Consider the following 22934-nt stretch of genomic DNA (forward strand, 5'->3'; position numbering starts at 1 on the left):
TACCCAAGGGCAAAGCAACAGAATCTTGGAGAAAAAAGAAAATTACCATCTGTTGCGTGGTAACCCCACTCTGGTATTTGGGCCTTATCTACTCTTGCTGGCTGTAAAATTCTGTGCACTTTACCCCAGAGGTGAAGTGCCTGTGCTCTTTAGTTTAACATGATTAAATTGGGTACGCCTAATTGGCATATTTAACTTACACATAAGTCCCTAGTATATGGCCCAAAGTGTACCCAAGGACTCGAAATTAAATGCAATTAGTGTACTGCAGCACCTATTGTGCCATCCACTACAGTGACAGGGTAAAACATATCTTCAGGCCTACTATTGCAACTTGACTGTATAAGTTTAAACTGCAATTCAACCTGTCAAAATAATCTCTTTTTTAATATTTATAAGTCACACCTATGTATGCTTTATACCCAAGAAGGTAGGGTGTATGGTATTTAAAGGTAAAACATGTAGAAATATAATTGTACATATGCCCTTACTGCACAGGTCTTCAAACTGTGGGGCGCGCCCCACTGGGGGGGCGTGGATGGGTTCCCAGGGGGGGCGCAAAGGCCTCATTAAGCACATGTAAATCAAGACGCCTGTAAGTTCAGCGATGTTTATTTGCTGCATTTCCAGGCTGTCTTCATTTACTCCGATGCCCTCAGAGTGCCGTGGGGCCAGAGGTCAGTGGGTGTTCTGCTGGGGGCTCGGCTGGGCAGTGTCTGGAGTCTTATTAAGACTCCAGCACGCCCGAGTTTTTCTCAGACCATTTGCAGACCATTTGCATACCTTTGGAAACTGGTTACAAAGGCTGCGTTTTTTTCTTTTTCCAGTACTTCCTGGGCCCTGGCTCTGCCTATTCCTTACATTTGTATTGTAAATGTACTGCTGTAGTGTGAAAATGCATTTCATGAAAAGGAATTGCCAATAGAAAAAATGCCAGCCATGTATGTTTAAAGAACCTGCAAAGACCTTGCTGTGACACTAAATAGGGTCTTATATAAAAAAAGTATGTATTCATTTGTAATTTGACTTTGTCTGTTCCTTTTATTTTCAATCATGAAACATTCAGGCAGCCCTAGAACACATTTAAAAGTGCTTTATATTTGCTTTTCGGAGTATGCACAGATAAGTGCTGAAAATAGGGCTTTAGGTGACTGTTTATTTTTGCACCATCTGCAACATCAAAATAATGAGCTGGCAACCCTAATTATCAAACCGGGAGTTTGTTGCAGGATCAGCACATTATTTATTTCCTTCACCCTCGATTCCCTGATTAAATCCATAATAGCAATAGTTTAATTTATATCTGAAACACTATGCCCCATCAATAACATGCTGATTAACTTCAAGTGTCTGGGAATTCACCCTGCATTCAGACAACTCACTCCTCATTCTCACCCTTCACTTTCACGCTCACCCTGCACTCACAGCGCATAGTTATGGTTTTCCCGCATTTGCCACATAATCCATCGTCTGCTGCATAATTTGCAGATTAAAAAATGCAGCAACACGTTACCTCACAGTGGAAGGCCCTTTCTAAAGGTTGACTGGTCACATTTCTGTTGCTTATTGCTATATGTGGATGTTAATGTGGTACTTATGAGGGGCAATAAAGGCCAGGACAATGTTAAGTGTAGAAATAGCAAAATAGTGTAGTAATGCTATCACAAGATATGCAGCATAATTCGCCTTTGCTTGCTGCAGAATTTAGTCAACCATGCTGCATAATTTGGCCTTCTCCTGCTGCATAATTCCAATGGCCCTGTTTATAGTACTATGAGGTCCCAGCCTGTGGCAGAAAGCACTGGGAATATGTAAGTCATTATTTTAAAACAGTATCTCCATACTCTAAACTAGGCTGCTGCAAAATGATTCAGTGATTGAGATAAAACAAGTTCTTAAAAAACATACTTTTTTGTAATAAGTAATCAAACTGTATCTAATGCAGACATTTTTGTAAGTGTCTCCACTATTCCAGATCCCAGCTGATAACTCCTTTAGATTACATCTTAAAAAGAATAGATATTTGCCACTATAAAGCTTTAAATAGATCCACTGGAATTATTCAGCAGAAGAGGACAACATTATGCGACAGGTTTGACTAAATTATGCAGCAAGAAAAGGTAAATTATGCCGCACAATGAGCCACATTTTGTGGTTAGCATTACTTCATCATTTTGTCATTTGAAATCACGGTAATGCGGTCAGGGGTCAGAGGAAATATTTCACCTCATTAGCACCAGTGTAGCACCCAAATACAGCAGTAAGCAACTATAAGATTACCAGTCAATCTTTGCAAAGGGCCTTTCACTGCTCTGGAACACTTTGTCATGCTTTAAGTAACTTTTGTTCTGTTTGAGCTAGAATCAAGATTCTTTAGTTGAAATCTGCAGATTATGTAGCAAATGCAGTACACTGATAAATATGTGGAAACGCTGCTGCTCCTGCAGAAACTCATAATTTTATGATTTCTTTTTTAACTTTCTGCACTACCACCCACACTTCGATTTCAGGCAGTGGCATCTCAAAGTCAGTATTAACCATTCAGGGGCAGTTTTTGTGAAAGCTGAGTCCATGGGGCGGCAGGTAGAAGGCCAGCAGGGTTGCATTCAGGTGCAGAGCCCTAATCTTCTCGATCCTTGGGGTCTCACAGTAATGGTCTAGGAGACAGAGGAAAGGAGCGAGATTCATAGACATTGTCAAACAGAAGGCCCAGAATAGGGAGCACTGTATGCGGACTCATTTTTATGTTTACAAATGGCCAGAGACCGCTTCTTCAGAGAGATACCCCAAAGAAGGGGACAATATAAGTGTTTATTTTTTTTAAAGGGATATTCATTAGTGAAGCTGGTACTGCTGTCAAGTGTGTTAGTGGCCATTGCTGGTTATCATAAAGGAGCAGATGCAACAGGACTGGGGCTCAGGGATTTAGGGGGCCCACTGCATCACAATTATGACTGTCTACCTTCAAAAAAGGGGCTTCGGAGCTTATTGTCCTTTCAAGCATTAGGACAGAGGTGATGATCCATCATGGAATGGAAGAGGTAAAAAATACAAAGGAGATAGCCTGCTACTCAGGACTGCAGTTATCATTAGTGCAGCAGGTATAGTTGCATTGGGGTCAAAGAGTGTGAGGGGCTGACAACACCCCAATTATGGGGAGCAGTTTGTTTGGGATATCTGTTTTTGTTTGATGCATTTGCTGTTTTATAAGTCTCATATTTGGTGCAATTCATAAGCTATAGAAAAAGTATGCCTGAAATCATCTCATAATCCCCGCTTCCTGCACGCAGCCATGTCCCTCCCGCTCCCTCAATCCTTGTCATGAAGTTTCGGAGGGGGGCCCGACCTCAAAACATTTTGCTTAGGTGGGCTCCGAGTAAAAAGGTTTGAAGACCTCTGCCTTACTGTGACTCACCCCCAAAAGCTATTTTCTCTGAAGCAAGGCTGGTTGTTCTTTTACAAAATACTGGATACAGTATTACATTAAATTGAGCTATCTTCGGCTAGGAAACACTACTGATTAAAAATCCAAATTAATGATAAAATCTTTTTTTAATAAAAAATTAGCAAGGAAAAGGTACTTTTAGAAAGTTACATTTTCCCTACCTAAATCCTCTGGAGGCTAATTTACATTAACCTCCAGTTGTAGCCCTCTGAGTTCTTGAGCCCTGATGAGGTGTCAAAACTGCTCCTAGAACACAGGCAAAAAGCTTGGATGTGGGAATGTGTTGTTGTTCCTTTGAGAGTGGTCTGGGCCCAAGAACCTTACTAACTTCAAAGAGATCACAGGCATATGTTAACGGGCACCTGGACAGGGCCCTTGTTTATTACCCCAGCCAGGCAGCCTTCATTCTCAGTTGGAGGGGAGCTACCCCCAGAACTGGGATACAGTGACACCATGAGGGGCTGCTCATTTTCCTGGCCATACATCCGGTGTGGGCATAGAGACTCTGGACAGAGGAAAATAGTTTCATAATTTTGGATTTAGGTAGAAAGGAACACTGTGGGATTGTTTGCTGTACTGTTGCTGTTCTGTGTGTGCTGTACAAAAATGTGGGTAGGGTTATCCCTGGGACCTTTTACCCTATTGGTGAGTGTGAGGCCATAGGCTAGTAGCTGGCATAAATGCTGCATCCACAGTACCCTCCTCAGAACACTTTCTGGACCTGAGGAAGAATAGAAGAGGACTGGACCTGAAGTCTGTGACCTGAGAAGAGCTCAGAGGGACTGGACCTGTACTACCTTGTAGACAAGACAAAGAAGTGACTCAAAGGGTCAGCCAGCGGATGTCCTGTTCCAAGCTACAGGGACAGAACAAGCTACAAGAGGCCTTTTTCTGCAAATGTCCAGCTGATCAGTGCCAAATAGACCTGCCCTGGCCCTGCTGGTGGCCTCTGCTGGAGTGTATCTTGGCCCCCAACTGCTGTCCCTATGATCCTAGGACCATTGGCTGTGTCAAAGAGTACTTCTACTATTACCTATGAAAACCTGAGACTAAGAAATGATTTAGTTCCAAAGGTCTCTGGAGAACGGGGACCTATGTGCCAAGACAATCAGATGCAGCTGGACTAGAGATCCAGGTTTCTCCCACTCTGAAGTTTTCCACAGCAGCAAATCTGGCTCAGAGGGTCCTTGCAGAGAAGGTCTCTGGACTTCTGTAACCCTCTTTGGCTACAGTCTGCAGGCTTGCCCGCTGGATGAATCAGAGCTCCAAAAAAGTGACTATGTGCAAATGTAGGAATCTTGATCGGGCACAGATGGCAAAAGTATGTGGCCGGTGTGGGTCCTTCAATGTGCACAAAATTCTAATTTTTACTCCCGCATGGAGCTTTTCCACCAAAAACCAATGCCTTAACTTGGACCTCCTCCAAAATCTGTCCAAGGTTACAGTTTGCTGCCTTGCCCCACTGAAGATTTTGGATATACATTTTTGAGACTGAGATGTAGGTGGAGATGGAACTCTGTCGCAACAGCAACAAAGTTCCCATCATTCCAACAGAGTGGTCTGCCTGCCAGATTGAAATGTGATGATGATAGAGGAGGGCATTTAGGAAAATATGTCCGACGTTCTGGAGCCCTGGTTGGGATAGAAACTTAAAATGAGACTTCACTGGGAGTTTCAAAGCAACTCAGAATTGCGTCCTGCATACAAATCATGAGTTCCTTTTGCAAAAGTAAGCATCTTAGAAAACCCTCTTGTCAACTCTGGTGTTATAAAATAAAAGCTACCTATATCACAACTCAATCATTTGAAGTTGTGGCAAGCTATCCTGAAGGATTGTACTGCTGAATATTGACACCAACAACATTGAGATACAAGAATTTTAAGGACAGAATATCGAGGGACAAAATATCAAAAGGTACGAGTACCTACGGAAATATAGATTTACTATTTGTAACTCCATATTTATGTACGTTGAAGATTTATGTACCTCATAGGTACATATATGAGGAGGTCGGTATAGAAAATCTACCATAGCTGACTACCTACGGAAATATAGATTTACTATTTGTAACTCCATATTTATGTACGTTGAAGATTTATGTACCTCATAGGTACATATATGAGGAGGTCGGTATAGAAAATCTACCATAGCTGACTACCTTTCAATATATATTTTTTATATATTATCCTCGATATTCTGTCCAACCAATATTGTTGTCTCAATATTCAGGTTGCACGCCATGCTGGAGTTCAGTAAAAGACATGGCATATAGACTCATCATTGGCAACATCACAGAATTACAGATGTGTTATGTTAGACCTGTCAACCTTAGGGTGGACTTCCTCCAAACTGTTTGCCTTACTCCTTCTGTTTTGCTGAATTTGTTTTTGTTGGCCTTAGGACTCCATGTATTTTACCACTGCTAACCAGTACTAATGTGCTTTTTCTCTCCCCTTAAAACATAGTGAATTTGGCTTACACCCTATTGGCAAGTTTAGCTTACTTGTAAGTCTCTAGTATAGTGGTACTACATGTACCCAAGGCCTGAAAATTAAATGCTACTAGTAGGCCTGCAGTACTAATTGTGCCACCTACTTAAGTAGTGTTTTAAACATTTCCCAGGCCTACCATTACAGCCTGTGTGTGCCGTTTCAAACTGCCATTTCGACTTGGCAACATAAACCTTTTGCCAGATCTAACCACCTAAGTCACCCCTGGGGTATGCCCTAAAACAGTCTATAAAGCAGGGTAATGCGTACTTAAAAAGTTGGACATGTATCTTTAAAGTATTATATGTCCTGATAGTGAAAAACTCTTACATTTGTTTTTCACTACTGCAAGGCCTACCTCTCCCACAACATGACATTGGGTTACCTTATTAAATTTAATATGTGATAACTTTTGAATGGGAACAGGTAGGGAAGTCATGTTTGGTGTCTGTGAAATTGTAACTTAAAACCCTCTTTAATGGTAAAGTCAGATTTCAAATCACAGTTCTGAAAATGCCACTTCTAGAAAGATGTTATTTTTTTGTCATAACCATTTGGTGCCTGTAGCCCCTTCCTGGATGACATGACTAAGTGTAGTTGGCAGTTGGCCTTTGTGTATGTCTTCTAGGCAGTAGAAGGTCTGGGGGTTGGCATGATGGTCCATCTCTAAATTGATGGGGAAGCGGAGCTGTCACCTACCATACTTGCACTTCAAAGGCACTGGATCAGATAATACACAAAAGATTCCACATTGGCCTTCTGTGCCCCCAGACAGACTGGGACCAGAGCAGGAAGGCAGAAAATTGCAGATACCTCTGTACGGGGAAACTCCAGAAGCCTCTACTACTTCAAAGCAGAATAAAATGGGGATCCTCAGGCTCACTCTTCAGATCACTTCTGGACCTGTGGAAGACTCAGAAGGACTACTCTGCTGACGTGCTTTCCCACTGTCCTGCTGCAAGAAGGGCTGCCCAGCTGCTCCGCTGCCCTGCTATTGTGCTGCCATGCTGCTCTGCTGCTAGAGGGACTTCTCTTTTACCCTACTGCTGGAGGAAGAAGGACTGAACCTACTAACTTAAATGAAGAACCACCACAGTGTCTCCGAGGGTTGGTTAGCTGGCCTCCTGTTCACCACACAACTCAAAGCAGGACCCTGCATTGCAGCTGCAGTTCGGCAGCCTTGCAAGCACTGACCTAGCGCAACACATCTCAATCCTGACGACAAGGCCAGCTCGCCGCATCTCGATGCACCTCGACACAGGATTGCGCATTGCAGGTTCTGATCGGCGGCTTCACAAGCACCGACCCAGCATGACACATCTCGATGCCAACAACCGGCCCAGCTGGATGCACCGTGGTTCAGCACCAACGCATCTTGGCGTAAGTCCTCAGAAGTTCCCATTGCAGGCTCCATCGACTCAGTGCAACGCATTTCAAAGCAGGACCTCATATTGCCGCTCCCAACGACAGATCCTCAATACCCGCGCAGTGCAAGCCAACACAAGGACTTCGCACCATGACACACCATGACACAAGGTACTCTTAAAAGCAGACTGAACTCAGTCCTGTTTCTGGTCCGCCTGCCATCGCGGTCGGCCTGACTTTGTGACTTGGACCTGGTGCACCAAGACCAGATAATGGCAATTGGTGCTTTGTGCTTTTAGTCCCTATTTTTACTTAAACCTTTAAAATTATAGATCTCTGGTTCTATTAATTGGATTTTTTTTGTGTTATCAAATATTTTATTACAGTTTCCTCTATTTTTCTAAATTGGTGTGGGATTTTTCTTGGGTTATGTTTTCACTTTATTACTGTTTGTGTGCTGCATAAATACTTTACATATGGGCTCTAAGACTGTCTAGCTCCAATTTAGGTGTAGAGGGGTTTCTAATTTGACCGTCTGTATAGGTGAAGCTCTAGTTCTGTAATGTTCTGTGCACTTATCTGTTCATAACGAATAGACAGCTGGCCCCCGGCTATAATTTCAGGTTTGTGGTTTTACTAAAAAGTTTTGTTGCAGTTTAGCAGAAGTCAAATTCAGCCTAGACAGAGGTGGTAGTTGTCAGAAATAAGCAGCAGCAACATAATTTGATAAGGCTGTTTAAATCAATTTTAATACAGTAGTTCAGAGGGTTCATGCACTTTCTTATGCTTACGTGTATAGAAGATAGCCCATTCCTAGACTAAGTCCTGGGACGCCTTAATCCACTGCTTTGGGTAATATTCACAAGTGTTAAGAGCCCCAAGTGCAATACAGTTTATACTATGATATATAATTAAAAGTATACAATTGAGTTCAATAGAGACTTTTTTCTTATTAAAATCACATCAGGATTCCTGTGGTGTTGCAACACAGCTGGGGAAGTATTGCTAGCCGTATAGGAACACCTATATTGCGATGGAAGTGGCATCTAAAAGAAAACTCCACAGGATTTGAGTAGAGATTCCGGATAGTACGATTTGCTTTTGCGCTTGCTTGTACACTACAGTGTATAAACCGCTACAAATTCACTAACATCTAGGTGCGGCTCCTCCAAGTAAGGTAGTAGTGGGACTGGGAGGAGGGAAAGGGGGGTTAAAAAATAAATAAAAAAAGGTCACTTATCTCATCGTCTCACTTCCGTCCTCTCCGTCCTCTTCCTAGCTTCTGTTCCAACAGGAAGCATCCAGGCTCCCCTAAGCCAATCACAACGCTGCAATGCAGCGTTGTGATTGGTCTGAGCGCTGTGGTTCTGTGCTTAGATGGAGAATGGGAGCCTGGGCATGTTCTCCACCCAGGCTGTAATACAGCCTGGGTGGAGAACATACAAACTGTGCATGAATGTTTGGCCAGCACGAGAGAGCTGGTCAAACATTCACATGCACTTAGGAGGGTGCCACCACTCCTCCCCCCCTGCGCTGCCCAGCTCCACCCCACAAAACTGCCTCAGCATGGGAAAATAAATTGAGAAAAACATTGCATTCTTATCATTATATTATTTATTTTTTGCCGTGCTGAAAGGCAGTGGGGCGACACTCCTCCGCCTTAGCGGAGGAGCCGCCCAGTTGTCTTCTTATACCAGGTTCTACCAGCTACCTTTTGAATCAGAGGTGTCATTACTTTGAAACTAGTTGCTTTATACCTGAATTATAGATTTCAATGAAGTTGTGCACATTTGGACCAATCGAGTGATGGCAGTATGATGTTCTTGAACAGGTCAGATGCCGCATTTGCTATTTTTGCAGTTTTCAGTTTTCAGTAAGTGAAAATACTACTACAAAATGGGACCAGCCATAATTCGATCTATGTCAAATAGATAGGTCGGTTTAAAATGGTACATGTATAGCAAGTCTGCAATAGTTGCAATTCTCAAGTGTTGGTTCAAAACGTCACTGAAACTGGTGCATTTTGTATAATACTGGCCCGTCAGTTACACTCAAGGTTGATGACGTGGGTTTAAGGGACAGAGGATTGATCATTAACTAATGCAGCCGTGCAGTTTTGCAAATATTGATTCCTATCCCGTTACGAGTTTTCCGGAGCGGTATCCTTGAGAGATACTGCTATATGCAACTACAAGTCGTCTGATGTTTCTGAACATGAAATTTCTAGGTTTGATAACACTAGATCAGTTTTACTGGTGGCAAGAAAAATGGGCCAGGAGCTGCAGGGCACTGGTACAGCCTATCCTTCCCCTGCCCTCTCAAGCACCATAAGGGGTAAAGACAATGGTCTCCCTTAGACAGCCTGGAGCCTTCCTTCCCCCAAACAGCCTTCCACCAGTTGCCCAACACTCCCAACACCTGCTCAGAGAAGGTGATAAATATCAGTGGTAAATTCCCTGTAATTGAAGATAACCTGCAAAAAAGTACCCAGTAATTCTGGGATCAGCAGGTTATTTCCCATTCGTGGGCTTAAATTTATAATCCCTGTTATCAACAAGAGATAGCTCTGCACACTTGTAAATATTCGATTCTCAGCAATCCACAATAAGGTACAATTATAGTGTAGTTGTATGCTTGTATAAAGAAACAACGTTATTCAGTTGATGTTGATTTTTCATCTTTATTAATTATGCAACCGCCAACGCGTTTCGTCCACACGTGGACAAGAATTAAAAACGTTTTATACAAAAATATGTACAATATAGTCAGAATCTTTATACATTTCTCTTCTTAAACAAACAAAAGTAACCACATGGCATTATCTACCAGGTGTATGTACACCATCCCGAACTTAATTCAAAGATCATATATATAGAAGAAAATAAAGGAGAAGCAGTCATCTGTAGAAAATTCTTTTTTAAATATACCCTATTAGGTTCTTTTTTGAAAATCTAGTACATTTTCATTAATCACTGCAACAATTATATCCATATTAAGAAATCATTTGAAGGGCACACATACCTCAACAGTAAGCTTTCTCTATTGTCAATTCTTCATATTCAATATGGTTAACAAAGTCTGTTTGCGAAAGATTTACCTGGACATCGTCCATCTTATGTTTCCATTGGGGCAGATAATGGGTCCCAAAAAAGGTATATACAATAATGCAAGTAAATAATGTATATCAATCCTATATTACTTGAATAATGCAAATATTCTATTTTAATTTTGGATGAAGTCCATCAAAAATAGGTACGTGTATATAGTGTTACTGAATTTAACTGGCTTTCATATTCGCCTATCTTAGTTTCTGTTTTTAAAATTTACACCTCAAAAATACTGCACTAGGACAGTTGAGTGTTCCTACTTCGCTATAAGCAAATGTTCATATTACCGAAGCATAGTCTGCACGAAGGTAAATTTCGGCAGCCATTTTAAAGTGGTTAAAATGGCCACAAGTAGTGCCTTATCAAACATATTCTCAATAATATCCCGATCTGACTAATGTATAATATAAAACTAAGTTGAAAAGATCTTATAGATCAACTATAACGATCCGTTTAGTGAAAAAGAACTTCCAAAGGAAACTTACGGTCACAGTATTCGTCCGTCCTCCCACGCCCGTCCGGTTCAAATTGAGGGTTAGGTGAATCTACGTTGGACCGTGTATTTATATACAACACAATTGGTAAATTGATCAATTTGGTCAAACAATTGGTCTAATCAGTGCCTCTTTTTCGCGCCAAAGAGACCAGGTAAAATAGGAAACTGAGGAGAGACACAGAAATCAAGCGCCATTATGGAACAGGCTGACTGAACAAAACGAAAGCCTTTTTAGAGCTTATATGCAATCCATAATGCAATCTGACATATACAGATATAACTACGAGAATATATATTACGAATTGTTAGTACACTAAACACAAAGGCTAGATGTCTATGATTTTAGTATTTATTTTCAAATCCGAAATAAATCGGATCGGAACGTAATCGGAAGTTCTTTTTCACTAAACGGATCATTATAGTTGATCTATAAGATCTTTTCAACTTAGTTTTATAATATACATTAGTCAGATCGGGATATTATTTAGAATATGTTTGATAAGGCACTACTTGTGGCCGTTCTAACCACTTTAAAATGGCTGCCGAAATTTACCTTCGTGCAGACTATGCTTCGGTAATATGAACATTTGCTTATAGCGTAGTAGGAACACTCAACTGTCCTAGTGCAGTATTTTTGAGGTGTAAATTTTAGAAACAGAAACTAAGATAGGCGTATATAAAAGCCAGTTAAATTCAGTAACACTATCTTTTCGCAAACAGACTTTGTTAACCATATTGAATATGAATAATTGACAATAGAGAAAGCTTACTGTTGAGGTATGTGTGCCCTTAAAATGATTTCTTAATATGGATATAATTGTTGCAGTGATTAAAGAAAATGTACTAGATTTTCAAAAAAGAACCTAATAGGGTATATTTAAAAAAGAATTTTCTATAGATGACTGCTCCTCCTTTATTTTCTTCTATATATATGATCTTTGAATTAAGTTTGGGATGGTGTACATACACCTGGTACATAATGCCATGTGGTTACTTTTGTTTGTTTAAGAAGAGAAATTTATAAAGATTCTGACTATATTGTACATATTTTTGTATAAAACGTTTTTAATTCTTGTACCTACATTATTGTAAATAGTATTTTTTCTATATATTTTTGTAGCCCTGAAGAAGTCCTTGTGTGGACGAAACGCGTTGGCGGTTGCATAATGAATAAAGATGAAAAATCAACATCAACTGAATAATGTTGTTTCTTTATACAAGCATACAACTACACTATAATTGTACCTTATTGTGGATTGCTGAGAATCGAATATTTACAAGTGTGCAGAGCTATCTCTTGTTGTATGTACCTAGAGAAACCAGTTGGTTCTCTCCTGGTTTCCCTAGCTTTGGGACGTAGGGGATTGTGTCCCAGGCTCTTTTGCACCTTGTTTGCTGCTTAAAATTTGCTGAGACGTTTTAGATTGGTGCGGGTTTTCGGACTTCGATCCCAATTCTTCTGTGACTTATAATCCCTGTTATCCCCTGGGAAGATATCGGCCAGATTTATTTCTTCTGGCCCTACAGAGCTTAATTTGAGCGGCTAGTCATTTTTGGTGCTCTTATTTTTCCTCATCAGACATTTACAGAAATCAAGAGAGGGAAAAACAAACAAAGGGGAAAGAGGGACCCAGAGAAAGACAGCAAAAACATCATAAAGTAAGAAAACAAGCATGAGATAAAGGGGCAGTTAGTGTCTGGCAGTGAATTAAAGAGGCATGGGCTGATTCAGGACTACGCAGCCTTGGTATTCGACACACCAACATTTAGTAGCATCAGTCTCAGGCACCTGAGCAGAGCTTTGGGCATGGGCACTCATTATTTTTACAAATTAAGAACTTCAGTCCTGGACTCTCCCCTTGGAGATAATGTGAGTCTCATAAGCGGGGCCAATGTAGAGACTAGAAAAGATTTTGGGGCATATGTATGAAAGCAAAAATTAGTCGCAAACGCTGCGAATCGCAAAAAACAGCGTTTGCGACTGATTTTTCGCTATTTCATATGTATGACACATTTCCAAACTGAAAAATAAGAAATCGCTAAATTAGCGATTTCTTAGGCTGCGAAACAAGAAAACTGCGAATTTCCTAGCGAATACCTATTTTGCGATTCCTTAGCGTTGCGAATATCGCTAACAAGAAATCGCTAGCTAAGAAATCGCAAACACATGTATGAAAAAATCGCAAATTGCGATTTTACGAAATTCGCTAATTAAGAAATCGCTATTAACACCAATTGCTTGCAGGTGGTAAACTGGTGCAAGGTACAAAAACCAGCCCACAATGCAACAAACACACCCACAATGGCTGCAATGTACGTGATAGCCAGGAGGCTGCGTATTCGGGCCCTTGCACACAGGAGAATGAGACAGGAACGTATCTTCAGGCTGCGCATCACCCTGTTACAGAACACTGAAGAGGAGATCTATGACAAGTACAGACTGCACCCACAGACCATAATGGACCTGATTGAGGAGCTGAAACCCCACTTGGAGCACCCTACTCGCAGGACACAAACAATTCCCACACATGTGCAGGTCCTGTGCTCCCTGCACCTCCTCGCGTCAGGGAGTTTTCAACGGGTCATAGCGGAGGTTGGTGGTGTGTCACAGAGTGCACTTTCGCGCTTCTTCCATGCCTTCCTAGATGCAATGCTACTGAGGCTCCCACATCACATTTACTTCCCCACCACCCAACAGGCATTACAACAAACGATACTGGACTTCTACCAGATTGCACGTTTCCCCCACGTCATCGGCTGCATTGACGGGACCCATGTGGCCATCACACCCCCAGCAGAAACTGAATATGTCTACAGGAATCGGAAATGCTACCATTCCCTCAACATACAGATTGTGTGCAACGCTAAGTATCACATCACCGACATCGTAGCCAAATACCCAGGCAGTACACATGACTCCTTCATCTTCCGACACAGTGGAATACACAGACGTCTGAGTGCTGGAGAGTTTGGGGAGGGGTACCTGCTCGGTAAATACATTGCACACATCAATACATCCACTACATCACTTGAGGGGGGGGACATTGACTCACCTATTGTGTTTTTTTCCATGCAGGTGACAGTGCCTATGCAGTGCGCGACTTCATCCTGACCCCATACCTGGATCCTGCAAATGCAAGTGAGAGGAGCTACAACAGGGCACACAGATCTACACGCTGTGTCATTGAGCGAACCTTCGGAATCCTGAAGAGCCGCTTCCGGTGCCTGCATAAGAGTGGAGGCGCACTGCAATACAGCCCTGAGACCTGCTGTAAAATCGTGGCAAGCTGTGCAATGCTACACAACATGGCAATGAGGAAAGGCACCACAATTGATGTGAGCGATACAGACACATCGGATGACGAGCGCCCTGCTCCCCCTGCCAGACCAGCACCAGGAGTTGGGGCAGCTGCTGGACGCCAGAGACGGACTGAGATCACACAAAACTACTTTTAGGTGAGTGTTGAGGAAATGAGACTACAAAGCCTGATGATGTGTCAAGTGTTTAATCACACTTAACATGAAAGAAATTGTAATTGTCCCCAGCACATGTTGTACACACAGTGCAGAGAAGGCACAAGAAATAGGGCAAACAGCCTTTTGCGGGTTAATGCACCCGTGTTGCAGTCAGTGTCCCCGCAGATGATCACCTCCGTCGGTGCCGTCCAGGGTGGTTGACCCCCATGGTGCGCCCTTGGCCTGCTACCTGTCTGCCACTGCGGCGTCTTTCACCTGGCAAGGTTGGAGTGATGCTGCTGCGACTCGATGTGTCCTCACTCTCAGCAGAGGCCATTAGTGCGCTGCCACCTGCATTGGCTGTCTGCAGCTGTTCCACAGCAGTGGTCACCTGCGCCAGCCCTCGCGCTATGTCCTGGCAGCAATGTGCCATGTCCACCTGCATGGTTACGCTTCTGCGTGTGAGTGCGCTGGTGGTGGTGCAGAGGCGGTTGACTGCCTTGGTGTAATTGTGTAGCCGTGCATTGGCACGTCGTCCAGCCCTGTCATTGGCAGCTTGGGTGTCCCTCAAAGTGGCACAGAGCTCTCGTATTGCCGCTACCATGCTGCGATTGTCCTGATGTAGGCGGCCTAGCTGGCGATTCATTGACCGCATTGCCTTGCTTTGCAGGCGCTGTTCCTGCAACATGCACTGTTCCAAGCCGGAGAACACGGTGCCTTCTCCTTCTGTTGCAGTGCTGCTCCTGGGCCTTGACCTGGAAATGGCCTGTTCCCTTTGCCTTGGTGTTGGTGCGTCATGACGGGGCATGTCTGTCACACCCTGACTCCCCTCTCTCCTGTCGGTGTCATCGCCTGTTGCTGGGACTTCATCCTCAAATGGAGGCAGTGGGGGCACATGTGCGCGCTTCCTGCGCTGAATTGGCTGCTGCTCTGTCTCATCGCTGGAGTCCGCAGGGTCTGCAGGCTCCTCTCCCTCAGCGCTGTCTTCTTGTGGCATGGAGTGTGCTGTGGATGTAAAGGGGACTATATGAGTTTGTGTTACTGTCTGCATGTGGCACTCAATAAAGTTACAAATCTTTGACGGCTAATCTCTGACACATTTCTATTCAATGATCCCCAAAACACATATGTTGCATTTACTTGTGATGGTGTCATGGACACACAGTCAGACACAGTACTACGGGTACCATGATGCATTGCTGGGTGTGCTGTAAGACCTGGGCTGGATTGGCATGTTGGGAGTTAACTATGCGCATTTGGGGGAGTGTGCAAGGGATGGGGAGGAGTGCAGGGTGATTTGGCATGCATCTTACCTTGTCTGCTGGATGAGGGGTCGGAGCTGTCGATTGCAGCCACACCACCAACGCTCTCAGGCAGGAGGGTTGACTCCACAAGCTCCTCATGGGGGGTTGGCTGCTCTGCAGTGGATGGTCCTCCTCCAGTCTGACTGGCATCCTTGAGTCTGGCTGCCACCCTCTCCTTGGACCTCTGGCGCATATCATACCACCGCTTGCGCAGCTCCTCGATGGTGCGTGTGGTGACTCCAACAGCATTCACCTTGCTCTGTATTTCCAGCCAGATTTTCCTCTTCCTGGCCTCTGGGACTTTGAGTGCCTTCTTCCCAAACAGGAGCTCATGGCTGCAGACCATCTCCTCAATGAGGACCTCCTGCTCCTTTTCTGAAAACTTGTGTTTTCTCTTTCTTTTTTCTGCATCTTTGCCCTGCTGGTTTTGTTTGGGATCCATTGCTGGTTGCTGTCTCCAGGAAAGCCTCCTCACACTCCACAAGCAGCCTCTGGGTGTGGCTCAGGTGAGCAGGTGCAGGCAATCACTACAGTTTCCTGTTTGTGATGTCATCAGCCTGCACCAGGCTTGCAGATTCCCGTTTTTGCGATTTCTTATTTAGCGAATTTCGCTATTAAGAAATCGCAATACGGGATTCTGCGAATTATTTGCGATTTTTAAGGAATCGCAAATGATTAGCGATTTATTTTATACATCCCGTTTAGCGAATCTGATTTTGCGAATCGCAAATTCTCGCAATTTGAGATTCGCTAAAGGGGAGTTTGATACATATGCCCCTTTGTGAGCCACATTTTGGAAGCGGCAGATTGGATACTGTACCAATGCTTAAAACTCAATGGGGAGAAAATAGATCTCTTGCTATTTGGGAAGGCCTATAGTGACTTGCATGTTTCATGGTGGCCTACTTTGTTGGATCTTGCTCCTAATGCTAGAAGAGCAGCTAAGAACTTGGGTTTCTTGGATGATGAGTCTTGTTCCATGCAGGACCATGTTAACTCTGTGTGCGGGGCATGATTTGGTCTTCCACAATTTCTTCGCAGGATTTTTCATTGGATTCCCATGATGCTGTATAATACTATAGTGCAAGCACTTAGAATGAGCAAATTGGAGGGTGGCAATGCTTTATATGCAGAGATGGCCGACTACCTTTTTACTCATCTACAATCAATTCAAAATATGGCAGCATGACTGATGTGCAATCTTCCTGTTAGTAATGCAGTTTCAGCCTGTTTAAATTTTCTTCATTTCTGCATTTCCTGCCTGTCCACAAAAGAGCTGTTTTTAAGTTGTCTGCCATGTGCATCAAATGGTTTATGATATTGGGCTGTAAGATGCAGAATTTTTTTCCATAAACTAGGGAGAGCTCTTCCAACTGCCAGTCAGTCTATTATTCAATGAAGGCGCATCAGAAGGTAACGTATGTGTGGTCACTCCTTCACTTATTTGGCTGCCTTTTATTGGAATTCGCTCTCTTTCCATCTGCGCTCCACCTCTGACCTTACTACATTTGGTAAATTGTTGAAAACCTGGTTGATCCCCTCTAAAGTTCTCTGAATTTGGTTGCTGGAGCAGTTTTTGGATTAGGGGTGTTGTCTCGTGCTGGCATATCCTTTTGGGGATGTTTGTGTGATTTAGAAATGCAATAAATAAAAAAATGGAAGAACGATGCATAATGAATACATTTGATTATCACATATTTGTTGGAAGTATGAGGTCAATTTTTAACTTTGCTGTGTTTACATTCAATTCGCCAAGTATGGATTGAAGAATAGTTCACCTGCATTGCCATCTGTAAAAGCCTCATATATCAGTTTATACTTCTCAGACTCTCCTTCGATTTTGAAGGCGCTATATTTGGCAAACGAGCTGTTCCTCTCGAAATCCTTAAGATCAATGCGAAGCTCATAAGTCCCTGTTAAAAAAACACACTGATGAATTCTGGGCAAAGAGGCACCAAGTAGGCCAGGCCACACATCCATTTCAAACCACAACCATGCAGCAAGAAAGACAGCTGCATTACTGGACAACACTTAAGACTTTTGCTTGCTGAGACCCAGCACATTAATATGCCTGATCCTTCGTTGGATCAGACTGGCAATACATGGACTTGGAAATGTGAAACTTTTAGCAGTCATGTTTACTGTATTGCGATTGATGAACATCCACACTTGCATTCAACTGTTTAATCATAGGCGATAAAGCAACACTCATATGGCTTTGCCATCCTTTCTAATCTTCCTATTCAGTTTCTGAGACAATTGTGTGCTGGCAGCCTCACTCGCTTTAGAACCTCAATTATCTTAGTTATATGTAGCCGCATCCATCAAATCCATCTGAGAATGATAAGGTACAGTTCTTAATGTGTGAAGTCCATGGAAAAGAAAGAAGTACATTTTTTTGTTTGTTGTCTTTCTAGCTAATACATTATATGTCAATCTCCTCAGATAAAGGGCAAGCCATATCATAGACGTTTGATCTGACAGACCTTTCTTGGCCACATTACCAAAAATATGTAGGTTGTGAAACAATTCAACATTTGAAAAGGTCTGAGACAAATTTCAATTTAGCAAGTGAAATTTGTGTTATCCCCTAATTCCGCATATGCACATTTTCCAAAATTACTTGAAATTTGACATTACTCAATTTTGTTAAATATTTTCAAGTAAGAGACTCACTCCTGCAGAAAATATCTTTGCTCGAGCCATTCTACTATCATGATATTGTCAGGTATTTTTTGATATTTTTATCTGAAGTGTATTCTCAAACGAAAAAGTGATTTGAGATGCCTGAACACCATATTTCTTTCTAGAAGCATACTTTCACAAAAAAAATCAACATTTTTCAGGAAGAAATAGCGCAATTTCACCCATCTATACTTTTTAAGTCGCTAGGTGAATGAAATGCCTTTCAGAGTGGCTCTTATACAGATGAACATTTTCCCCTGACCTTTACTAGATACAGTAATTGATGAGTCTGCCAGGAGAATCTACTGTATTTAGTTCTGTTTTCCATGTCCTCTCTGGCATTTTGGGGATAATCCTGTTGAGCTGCTTTTTAGGTCTCAACTAAACCCAGCTGGCAAATAACTTTTTTACCCAATGCAGAATTAGAGAGCACTTTGTGTCCACCCCTTTCTCATGATTTGATGGCTTTCTTGTCTATTTGAGTTCTTCTCTGCTCCTAATTTGATAACCTTCCACCTTATTCCTGTGTCTGTACTGCGCATGGAGCATTTTGGTCTCACTGTGCTTTGATTATTTGTGGTGCATCCTTCCACTGCTGCATCAGCAAATTGCAGTGCATGAGGGACTATTTACTCTCCCCTATCTCTCCTTGTTCCCCTCATTTTCTGATTTATTTACTAAAACATTCACCCATGTGCCAGCTTGACCCACATCCTCTACTTTGTCCGTTGTCCATGTATTGGTGGGTGACCATCTTTAAATGATTTTTGCATGCGGGGCCATTTTGGCAATCTCTCAAGATAGCTGTCATGCGTAAGCATGGTTAGTCACCAAAAATCACTTCAAGATGACTACCATGGGTGTGCAATCATGCATGTATGGGCATGCATCTGTGCACTTGTACAGTGGTCAACTTGTAATTGTTTAAAAAAGAAAACCTGTTCCAAGATGGCCGACATGTGTATGCATGAATGGAGGGCATCTGCTGGAACAGGCATGAGCAAAACTAATATATCTATGCAAGACTAATTGGCTTTGCCAATGCGTATTGTACCTTGTGATCACTGTGTTTCCCTTGCCTGGGTATCCTCTGCCTCCCAACTTGTAGATTTAGCCTTGTGTCTTGGCAATCCCTCCCTACTGAATGACCAAAAGCCAGCTACTCAAGTAGGTTATAAAGGAAAGGAATAGCAAAACTATCAGTAAAATCGAATGTGAATAACTATTACATTACCCCGTGATGTTAGGTAGTGAAGATTATCGTTTCCCAACCAGAACTCAGTCAGCCGGTTGCCAAAGCCTCTCTTATATGTATTCCAGTCCCGAAAGAAATCCACTGAGCCATCCACCCGTCTCTGAAACACCTGAAAGGGAATTAGAAAAGAGAAAACAATCATGGCTGACGCCCAAGAAGAGAGAACAGAACATAGAGGAAGCAAAGGCCAGAGGCTCATTCAATTGGATTTTTCTTGTGAGAACAATACACTTGACAGAGAAAGCGCAACCTTCAAAACTTTCCTGAAGGCAAGGGGTTGACTGAGCAATACATTTGCACAAGCATTCCTGATTCAAGAATCCTTTTAGACAGAGGAGCGACATTGTACCTCCTCTTGACAACTCCAGAGCAGCAACTCTCTCCCTCTCTCCCTATTTCAGGACTGATGGGGAGAGAGGGCCACGTGTTTCATAAGGCACTTAGGGAATGCTGTGAGTTTAAGCAAACATTACATGAGCAGAAAATGAACCCACTGTGAGAATCTTTATGAGTGACACCAGCAATCCTGATGAAACCAGTAATAGCAGTAGGAGAGTTGTAGGCTCCATGGAGATTACACGTTGAAGTGTTTCACGCCGCAATATTTGCTGAAACACTTGTAGAAATAGGGAAACTGTCAAAGCTATACTGATTCATAGATGTTATTCCCCTAAAACGGAGACAGGGGAGCATTCCTAACACCTCCTCCCCTCATATAGGTCCAAATTCCTCACAACTCAAAATCAACCCTTTGAATTCATTGTTGGAAATCTAAACATATAATCCGCCAAACTTTTAAATAATTAAGGGGCATGTTACAGAAAACATTCGTGATACCAGCGCTATATATTATATGTGCAGAATTGTCAAGCACAGATGTGTTCTCATCCCATTTTATCTATTGTATATTTAGCTGGCCTACCAGTAGGCCTAAATGTAATTGTTTTTACCACTAAAATGGTGGGGGGGGATACATGCTTGCATTGTTGTATGCAGACTAGACTGTATTATTAAATCAAATATAAGCCGCAATAAAGATCACTACAGTTTCATAATCCAAGGTTGTTAGACTGGCATCCATGGTGTGGTATTCCCCAAGTCATCTTGCCTTCACGCCTCCTGTTTTGCTGAATTCAGTTGTGTTGGCTTTAGGACTCGGAGCCCTTTACCACTGCTAACCTGTGGTAAAGTACTTGGGCTATCTCCCCAAAATATAGTCAAATTGGCCTACACCTGATTTGCACATTTAATGTACTCGTAAGTCCCTAGTATATGGTACTATATGTACCCAGGGTCTGTATATTTAATGCTACTAGTGGCCCTACAGCACTCATTGTGCCACCCACTAAAGGGCTTTTTTTAAACATGTCTTAGGCCAACCTTTACACCAAATGCCCATGGTGGTAGGATAAATGATATTTAAAAAATGGGACATGTGGGTATACGTTTTACATGTCATGGCAGTGAAAAATTCCTAAAATTGTTTTTCACTACTGTGAGTTCTATTTCTCCCATTGGCTAACCCTGAGGTACATTATTACATTTTATAAGTGCTAACTTTGGATTGGGAGCAGACAGTTTGGAGTCTTGACAGAGGAAGGGACGAACTTTCCAGAGCCAAATATGGGTGTATGATCAAAGGCACCAGGTATAAATATTGAACCCTCTCAGAGCCACCCTTCGGTACACTCCTGGACCCATGAAAGATTTAGAAGAAGGACTATTCTGCTGCCCTACTGCCAAAAGTACTGCCCACTGGACTCAACATTCTTAAGAACATTCCTTCATGTATTTTCCTAAGTCCGAAGGTAAGCTAAGACTGGGCTCAATCCATCCCTTGTTCCAAACAACGCTCCATCGCGGTCGGCCTTAACTTGTAACTTTGACCCAGTCTAACGAGATCAGATACCTGCAGTTGGCGCTTTCAACTTTTAGGAGCTCACTAAAAGTTCACTAAAAATTCTTAAATCCGGTTCTGTTGATTGGATTGAATATATTTTGGTGCTATTCTATTTTTCTAAATTGGTTGGGGATTCTTCTTGTGTTGTATTTTCACTATATTACTGTTTCTGTTTTCTGTACTGCATAAATACTTTAGACATTGCCTCTAAGTTAAGCCTGACTGCTTTTGTGATAGGCTACAAGGGGGTTAAGCACAGGTTTATTTAGTGGCGGATAACGACTGTGATTGTTGCATCAGTGTGGCTTCCACCCCCTCAAACAATAACCCAATTTCTTACAAATGTCAATGATATCAATTAGGGGTCTTCAGCCTTTTCTGTACTGAGAGCTACTTATGTTCAATGAAACGTACTGAAAGCTACTAATATTATTAGTGTTGTATAGTCTCAATTTTTTTATATGTATAATAATTTAACCAAGCAAATGCTTTCTAATTTAATAATCTGGGCTGGCACAGGTGAGCTACTCAGAAGTAGCTGGAGAGCTGCAGTAGCTCACAAACTACTGTTTGGCGACCCCTGAATCGTGATGTATGTTTAAGACGAATAGATGGAAATTTGAAATGCGTAAGCAAGCTCAAAAGACACTATATAGTTAACAGATATGAAGATTTTTTAAGCGCTAGGTGATGCATAGCTGTAACACATAGGTGACTTGTTTGAGGACAGTAAGTTTATAATCATGGGGGACGCTCAGTCTACCTTTAAGATTAGTTGAGGGCAGCTCATGCAATGTAGTAAGTTACGCAAATCATCGAAGGACATGTGGCCCTACTTAGACAAGGGGACTAAGACTCGATATCAGATATAAGGCATGCGTATTTGATGAACAACTGCTTCAATGGTGCACACACTATCCCTCCAAATCATTTGTGACTTACAATCCATCCTCCTCCATCTGTGTCCATGTCACAAAGCACAGTCATTGGATTCGCATCCTCCGGGTAGATGGTGTACCAGCCACTCAGAATGGTCCCTTTCTGCAGTAGATCCTTGCAATTCCTTGCCCCTGCATCAAGGATTGGTGAAGATAAGATAAGGCAAATGGAGCAGAAATTAGTTACATTAATTTAGGAAACCCACACATGCTTGTGCGTACACACACAAAATCACCAATATAGGCCATATGAGCTTTTATAAATCATCCATGGAAGACATACAGAAATCCACAATAAAGCCCTTAAAGGTAACTTTAAAGAAAGTGAAACATATATACTAACAAGCTACAAATTATCATGCACTTACATGGAATCACTTACTTCATTGCTTCTTTGTAATTATCTCAAAAAGGAAAAAAACGAACAGAAAAAATGCTGCATATTCAGTTCCACCCTGCCACCGGGTCAAGGGACACTAGGACTATTATGATA

At 42.3% G+C, this 22934-nt stretch overlaps 1 protein-coding gene across 1 annotated transcript in view; it reads right to left on the bottom strand.

Annotated features, from left to right (window-relative positions):
• LOC146868573 (ficolin-2-like) overlaps positions 1-22934 on the bottom strand; it is a 134266-nt gene that overhangs the window by 24708 nt on the left and 86624 nt on the right. Inside the window, exons 10-12 of the mRNA XM_085611394.1 lie at positions 22446-22573; positions 19583-19712; positions 17442-17576 (exon numbers count right to left, since the gene is read on the bottom strand). Coding sequence (XP_085467520.1) covers positions 17442-17576; positions 19583-19712; positions 22446-22573 — 393 coding nt within the window. The remainder of the gene's footprint in view (positions 1-17441; positions 17577-19582; positions 19713-22445; positions 22574-22934) is intronic.

This window comes from Triturus cristatus, chromosome 1_2 (genome assembly GCF_964204655.1).
Source record: "Triturus cristatus chromosome 1_2, aTriCri1.1, whole genome shotgun sequence".
Lineage (NCBI taxonomy): Eukaryota > Metazoa > Chordata > Amphibia > Caudata > Salamandridae > Triturus > Triturus cristatus.